The 8,325-nt window shown below is 45.5% G+C and overlaps 1 protein-coding gene across 2 annotated transcripts in view; it reads right to left on the reverse strand.

Moving 5' to 3' along the window:
- Window positions 1-8,137, reverse strand: part of CLCN6 (chloride voltage-gated channel 6) — a 38,999-nt gene extending 30,862 nt beyond the window's left edge. Inside the window, exons 1-2 of one of the 2 annotated variants that reach the window (XR_494504.3) lie at window positions 8,005-8,137; window positions 7,163-7,222 (exon numbers count right to left, since the gene is read on the reverse strand). Coding sequence is in view for 1 of the 2 variants with exons in the window: in XM_007980533.3 (XP_007978724.1) it covers window positions 7,163-7,222; window positions 8,005-8,091 (147 nt within the window). In the remaining variant the exon portion in view is untranslated. The remainder of the gene's footprint in view (window positions 1-7,162; window positions 7,223-8,004) is intronic. The other variant, XM_007980533.3, reaches the window with a different exon arrangement.
- Between the last annotated feature and the right edge of the window lie 188 nt (window positions 8,138-8,325).

An 8,325-nucleotide genomic window follows, 5' to 3' on the forward strand; every position in this document is an offset into this window, starting at 1 on the left:
GCGAGTGGTGCCTGAGAGCAGAGGAGAAACCATACTTGGTTTGTCCTTATCTCTTGCCTTCATCCCAAATATGTATGGAAATTACTGGTCCATTACTTGATTGATGGTTCTATCGAATAACTCTATGGTTCCATAAACATTTAGAAGGTTTTTAGATATCAGCCGGGCGTGATGACTCACGCCTGTAATCCCAGCACTTTGGGAGGCCGAGGCGGGCGGATCACGAGGTCAGGAGATCAATGAAACCCCGTCTCTACTAAAAATACAAAAAAAAAGTTAGCCGGGCGTGGTGGTGTGTGCCTGTAGTCCCAGCTACTCGGAGGCTGAAGTAGGAGAATGGCGTGAACCCAGGAGGCGGAGCTTGCAGTGAGCCGAGATGGTGCCACTGCACTCCAGCCTGGGCGACAAAGCGAGACTCTGTCCCAAAAAAAAAAAAAAGGTTTTTAGATACCTAGAATAGGCAAATCTATAGACAGAAAGGAGATTAGTGGTTGCCTGGAGTCAGGGGCAAGGAGGACAGGCAGTGGCTGCTAATGAGTGCAGGGTTTCCTCTCGGGTGATGAAAATATTCTAAAACTGACTGTAGGAATTAGCTGGGTGTGGCAGCTCACGCCTGTAATCCCAGAACTTTGGGAGGCCAAGGCGGGCGGATCACCTGAGGCCATGAGTTAGAGACCAGCCTGACCAACATGGAGAAGCCTCGTCTCTACTAAAAATACAAAATTAGCCTGGCATGGTGGCGGGCGCCTGTAATCCCAGCTACTCGGGAGGCTGAGGCAGGAGAGGGAGGCAGAGGTTGCAGTGAGCTGAGATCACAACATTGCACTCCAGCCTGGGCAACAAGAGCGAAACTCCATCTCAAAAAAATAAAAATAAAGGCCGGGCGCGGTGGCTCAAGCCTGTAATCCCAGCACTTTGGGAGGCTGAGACAGGCGGATCACGAGGTCAGGAAATCGAGACCATCCTGGCTAACATGGTGAAACTCCGTCTCTACTAAAAAATACAAAAAAAAACTAGCCGGGCGAGGTGGCGAGCACCTGTAGTCCCAGCTACTCGGGAGGCTGAGCCAGGAGAATGGCGTGAACCTGGGAGGTGGAGCTTGCAGTGAGGTGAGATCCGGCCACTGCACTCCAGCCTGGGCGACAGAGCGAGACTCCGTCTCAAAAAATAAAAAATAAAATAAAATAAAAAATAAAAATAAAAATAAAAAAAATAAAAATAAAAAAATTGACTGTGGGAATAGTTGTACAACTCTGTAAATATACTAATTTTTAAAATCCCATTGAACTGTATACTCTACATGGGTGAGCTGAATAGTATGCCAATTATAGTGCAATAAAACTGCCAGGAAGGGCATTTAGAAACAACCGCAACACTAGAACACCAGAATCCCTTTTTTTTTTAAGTTAGGGTCTCGCTCTGTCACCCAGGCTGGAGTGCAGTGGCACGATCACAGCCCTCTGCAACCTCCATCTCCTGGGCTCAAGCAATTCTCCTGCTTCGATCTCCTCAGTAGGTGGGACCACAGGCATGCCACCATACCTGGCTAATTTTTTTGTATTTTTTGGTGAAACAGAGTCTTGCCATGTTGCCCAGGCTTGTCTGAAATCCTGGGCTCAAGTGATGCACCTGCCTCAGCCTAAAGTATGGGGGTAACAGGCGTGAGCCACTGTACCCGGGCCCCTGCCAATTTTTAACAAAATTTTTTGTAGGAACAAATTCTCACTTTGTTGCCCAGGCTGGTCTTGAACTCCTGGCTTTAAGCGATCCTCCTGCCTTGGCCTCCCAAAGTGCTGGGCGTATAGGTGTGAGCCACTGTGCCCGACCTTTTTTTTTTAAATAAGTTAGTTGAGTCTGGCACTTCGTAAATATGTACCAATGGAATATATGACCTATTATTAAAACCAGATACTGTTACTTCTCCTTTGCTATGACTAACTTCTTTTTATTTCTGCAGTATATATTGCTCTTTGGTTTAGGGGACTAACAACTTTTTTAGAAAATAAAATTTTATGTGTCTTGCAGGGCTGCTACAGGGGGTTATGAGCAAAATGGCACCTGGCCAGGAGGCAGGTGGGGACTGAACCAGCCCCAATTCAACCAGGAAGGGGCATCTTAGTGTTCATACCAAAACCACCTTCAACTGGCTGTGAGTTAGGGGTGCTGCTATGGCCAGTGGGGGAGGCCTTTAATTCTAGGTCCTACGTTCTGAGGGTGCCTCTTTCTAATTCAAAGGTATAATACAAATAGACTATGTGACCTGCATGAAAACATTCCTGTTTGTAATGGCACATCTCACAGAAAGTTACTATTATTCAAACTACCTATAATGACAATGGATGTCAAAATGGGATTCTAACATTTTGTAAGACCCCGAATTTATCAAATAAAGAGTCAAATATATGCAACGAACTCTTCCTGAGGCAGGAAGGAGAAGGGGCAATTTTTAGAAAGTTATTCAACAGAAGGGTTTTCTAGTTGATTGACTATCAAACAAGGTAGAGAAAAGCCTATAACCGCATTCATTAAAATATGACTATTAACACCTCACTAAATATCCTTCTACATCCTTACCCATGTTTTTATACACATGCTTTTAATACGTGTTTTAAGTAACAAAAATGAGATTCCACTAAATCAACTATTTTAACCTGTCCCACTCACTCCCCTCTTTATTATACTTTGTGTCAAGTCGATTTATTTATGATTTACATAAAATCCAGACTTTTCTGATTAAGTGAATGAATTTGCTCTTACACCAAAGCAAATGCTCTCAAGAAGCTCATTCTTGAAGATGGTTGAGAAATATGAATGACTAATATGAAAAGAACATTAACCCATGAAATGTACATGAATATGGCCAGGCGCAGTGGCTCACGCTTGTAATCCCAGCACTTGGAGGCTGAGGTGGGTGGATCACCTGAGGTCAGGAGTTCAAGACCAGCCTGGTCAACATGGTGAAACCCCATCTCTACTAAAAACACAAAAATTAAAAAAAAAAAAATACAAAAATTAACTAGGCATGGTGGCATATGCATGCAGTCCCAGCTACTCGGGAGGCTGAGGTAGGAGAATAGCTTGAACTCGGGGGCAGGGGTAGAGGTTGCAGTGAGCCAAGACTGCACCACCGCATTCCAGCCTGGGCGTTCTGTTTCAAAGGACAACAAAAACAACAAAACTTTACATGAATATGCATATCAGCTGAAGGCAAGTGCATTACAAATGTATGTGCAATTTAGTAGAAGGGGTGAGGGAGTCTGGGTGTCAATGGGGAAGCCTTGGTGAGCTCCTAGAAGTAGGATGCAGGCTGTGAGATAGTCTCAGTCCTAGTGATACAGTCAGGATGATGTAACAGGGTTCAGTGAGGGAGTGCAAGATGACAGAACAATACAGAGCATCTTATACTAATTCCTGCAAACTTCTCCACTATGTGCAAGGAAACAAATACTTACGAAACAGAAGAAAATGGCCAGGCATGGTGGCTCATGCCTGTAATCCCAGTACTTTGGGAGGCCGAAGTGGGATCACCTGAGGTCAGGAGTTCAAGACCAACCTGGTAAACATGGTGAAACCCTATCTCTACTAAAAATACAAAAATTAGCCGGGTGTGGTGGTGGGCGCCTGTAATCCCAGCTACTCAGAAAGCTGGGGCAAAGAACCCCTTGAACCTAGAGCGGGACGGAGGTTGCAGTGAGCTGAGATTGAGCCATTGCACTCCAACCTGGGCACCAAGAGTGAGACTCCATCTCAAATTTTAAAAAAAGAAAAAAAAAAAGAAATAGAAGAAAACACAGCAGTGGATACAGTGCTTTTTGGTTCATTCAAAGCAGTCCCATCAGAGTAGCATATTAAACTATAAAAGCTGGGCGTGGTGGCTCACGCCTGTAATCCCAGCACTTTAGGAGGCCAAGGCGGGCGGATCACAAGCTCAGGAGATCGAGACCACGGTGAAACCCCGTCTCTACTAAAAATACAAAAAATTAGCCAGGCGCAGTTGCGGGCACCTGTAGTCCCAGCTACTCGGGAGGCTGAGCCAGGAGAATGGCGGGAACCCAGGAGACGGAGCCGAGATGGTGCCACTGCACTCCAGCCTGGGCGACAGAGCAAGACTCCGTCTCAAAAAAAATAATAATAAAATAAATAAATAAATAAACTATACAAAAGGGTCCAAATGGCAAAATCCAGACAGTAGAAAATCCCAGGGTCCTAATTATGTTGTCAAATAACTTACAAAAAAAAAAAAAAAAAAAAAGAAGAAGGAAGAACCTACAGATTAAAAGAGATTTAACAGATCTATCAAACAAATAAAAAAAGACCTTTTTTGGAACCTGATACAAACAAAGTTAAAATACATATGACATTCACAAGAAAACTGGAAAATCTGGACAGTAGATATTTGATATCAAGAAATTGCTAAGTTTTTAGATGTGGTAATAGTATTGAGTTACGCTTTTTAAAAATCCTTATCCGTTAAGAGATGCACATTGAATTATGGATGAAATAATATGATATACAGAATTTCTTTCAAAATAACATGGGAAGGATGGCCAGGTATGGTAGATCATGACTGTAATCCCAGAACTTTGGGAGGCTGACATGGGAGGATCGCTGGTGTCAAGGAGTTTGAGACCAGCCTGGACAACATAGGGAGACTGTCTACTTTAAAATACAGAAACACACACACACAATTAAAAAATAATACTAATATGAGGATGGAGAAGTGGATAATGAAAGCACAGACAAAAGAAGACTGGGCTTGAGTTAAATCACTGTGGAAGCTGTGTGATGAGGACAAGGGGTTTCAACAGATTATTCTGTTTTTGCATATAGTTGAAATCCTTCACAATAAAAATTTTAAAAAAGTGCCACACCACAAATCCTAATGTTGACACTAAATTCTAAGGCAAAAGTAAGATGAAATATTGAAAAGAAAGTTAGCCTGGGAATGTTATTGTCTAGCATATTAATTTTTTTAAGTCCATATGACTTTTTTTTTTTTTTTTTTGGGACAAAGAGTTTTGCTCTGTCGCTCAGGCTGGAGTGCAGTGGCGCAATGTCGGCTCACTGCAATTTCCGCCTCCTGGGTTCAAGGGATTCTCTCACCTCAGCCTCCCGAGTAGCTGGGATTATCAGCTTGCATTGCCGCGCCCAGCTAATTTTTGTATTTTTTGTAGAGATAGGGTTTTGCCATGTTTGCCAGGCTGTTCCTGACCTCAGGTGATCCAACACCTCGGTTTCCCAAAGTGCTGGGATTACAGGCGTGAGCCACCACGCCCGGCCCCATATGACATTTTTAAAACACACTAGATATATACATGATTAATTCCAAGAAGTGGAAGAAATTAAAGACGGACAGGAAAGGATAGATGGATAGATGGATGTTCACCACTATGCAGTTCGTGATACAAAAAAGTTGGAAGAAACCCAAGACAGAGTAAATACATTGTGGCACAATAAAATACTATTCCTGTTTAAAAAGAGATTGTGGGCCGGGGGCGGTGGCTCACGCCTGTAATCCCAGCACTTTGGGAGGCCGAGGCAGGCGGATCACAAGGTCAGGAGATCGAGACCATGGTGAAACCCCGTCTCTACTAAAAAATAGAAAAAAAAAAAAAAATTAGCCGGGCGCAGTGGCGGGCGCCTGTAGTCCCAGCTACTCGGGAGGCTGAGGTAGGAGAATGGCGTGAACCCGGGAGGCGGAGCTTGCAGTGAGCCGAGATTGCGCCACTGCACTCCAGTCTGGGCGACAGAGCGAGACTCCGTCTCAAAAAAACAAAAACAAAAACAAAAAAAAACAAAAGAGATTGTGGGCCAGGCACGGTGGCTCACAACTGTAATCCCAGGACTTTGGGAGGTTGAGGCGGGCAGATTAGGAGTTTGAGATCAGCCTGACCAACATGGTGAAACCCCGACTCTACTAAAAATACAAAAAATAGCTGGGCGTGGTGGCATGCGCCTGCAATCCCAGCTACTCAGGAGGCTGAGGCAGGAGAATCACTTGAACCCAGGAGGCAGAGGTTGCCGTGAGTGGAGATTGCGCCACTGCACTACAGCCTAGAAGAATGAGACTCTATCTCAAAAAAAAAAAAAATAATAATAAGTTGTGAAAAATTACCTAGTGATACAAAAAGTATAATAAAGATGGTGAGTGGGACAGGTTAAAGTAGATGATTTAGTGGAATCTCATTTTTGTTACTTAAAAAAAGTATGTATCATATATATAAAAGCATGGGTAAGGATGTAGAAAGATACTTAGTAAGGTGTTAATAGTCATCTTTTAATGAATGGGGTTATTGGCTTTTCTCTACCTTCTTTAAGTATACAGTTTAAGAATTTAATGATAAAAAGTCACGCATGTTGTTTCCCCCCGGAAGTGTTGGTTTTACTAAAAACACACCCTCTAAGAATCCCATACATGAAAGTTGGAACTTCAATCAAGAACATAGGCCGGGCGTGGTGGCTCAAGCCTGTAATCCCAGCACTTTGGGAGGCCGAGACGGGCGGATCACGAGGTCAGGAGATCGAGACCATCCTGGCTTACTCGGTGAAACCCCTTCTCTACTAAAAAATACAAAAAACTAGCCGGGCGAGGTGGCGGGCGCCTGTAGTCCCAGCTACTTGGGAGGCTGAGGCAGGAGAATGGCGTAAACCCGGGAGGCGGAGCTCGCAGTGAGCTGAGATCCGGTTACTGCACTCCAGCCTGGGCGACAGAGCGAGACACCGTCTCAAAAAAAAAAGAACATGTCAGAGACAAGCTGCTTGAGCAAGAAAATATCTGAAAAGCAAGCTCTCCTAGAAGAGAAGCAAGGCCTCCTTAACAGTTTATGAGCACACACCTGTTAGGAGCACATACTGCCAGTGCCTTTCACTCTAAGTCTCTCTGTAAGCTGTAAAAGCAAACAGTTTAATGGCAAACACATACTCTATCCAGATTAAGGTGCCACAGATTTATAAACGTGTAAAAACACTAGACTTTGTTTTGGGGTTAAGGTGAGAAAAGGGCTTGCTAAACAGTCTCTTTCCCAGAAGCAAGTTTTCTTACTCACTCACTCCCTGGGACAGAAGGTCAAACAGCATCTCTGGTTGGAATCATAATGTTTCGGCCTGAAGTGACCAGGCCACTCACTACTTTAGTTACCCAAGCAGTATCAAAGGAGCTCACCTCATAGTCTTTCCTTGGAAGAATCTCATCCTCCTCCTCCTGTGTTTCTCCAAGGATGGTCTAGAAAAACAGATCCGCAGAGGGAGCCCTTTTTAGTGGTTAAGAGTGGAAGGAGGTAGAAGTATTTACTGAAATCAGTGGCCAGCTTCTACATCACCTGGAGCCATTATCAAATAGGAATCAGCCCTTAAAAAAAACCTTTCAGAGGTGAGGGACCATGTGGGTGAGATCTACAGCTATTAGCTGAGCTCTTCATTTCCACTCATAGAGTCTCCAAATAACCACCCTCCTCCTCAGGACACCTCAAAGATGTCCAATGCCAGCTGAAGAGGGGAGTAAAAATTCAGGTTCCATTTGACAATGTGACGTATCTGAAATCAGAAAGGACTTGTCAACTCTGGGAACACAACTCGGCTTTTCCCAGGACGCTTTGCAAGGAGAAGCTGGACTGTCAGTGACCCAGAAAGGGTGAGGGATAGAGTAAGAAAGAACTGGAGAAGCTAAAACAGCCGCATGATAAGCACAAAGTCCTGTGAGGAAGCTCATTCTGAAAACGCTTGTTTCATTCCAAACTCTTTTCAGATGGAAATAAAAGGAAACATGGGTGGGATTTACTGGAGCTGGCCTGGATTCTCCCTCAGATTCCAGGAGAGGTTATGAGGAAAGACCCCAGACTTAAGCACGTGAAGCAGGGTAGTCGCTTCGAGAGCCCGGACTGCGGTCCCCAGACCCCACCCGCTGCCACCTGCGGGCCCAGATTGGCCCGGCCCCACGCCCGGCAACGCCTCTCGCAGTCCCTTAGCAACCGCCCCCTCCCCAGCCCGGCTCCGCCTGCTCCTTACCAGCTCCTCGGGGGTGCGGGTCTCACGCTCACCGCAGCAGCAGCACCACCTGCAACAGCAGCACAGAGACCCCCTGCATCCCGCCATCTTCCTCCTTTACTGCTACTCTGGACCCCTCTACCACCCCCTCCCACCCAGGATCTGCGCCTCACGTGACTGGTCCCGGGACGGTCACGTGGCCCTCTCGAGCTCTGGGACTGAGAACGGGAGTGGCTGCAGACGGGTGGGGCGACGGCTCGCGTCACATGACGGTAAAGACACGGCCTCCAAAGAGACCCGTGGGCGCGGCCATGTTGGAGGCGGGGCTTCCGGTCACCCGCA

This window comes from Chlorocebus sabaeus, chromosome 20, assembly GCF_047675955.1.
Source record: "Chlorocebus sabaeus isolate Y175 chromosome 20, mChlSab1.0.hap1, whole genome shotgun sequence".
Lineage (NCBI taxonomy): Eukaryota > Metazoa > Chordata > Mammalia > Primates > Cercopithecidae > Chlorocebus > Chlorocebus sabaeus.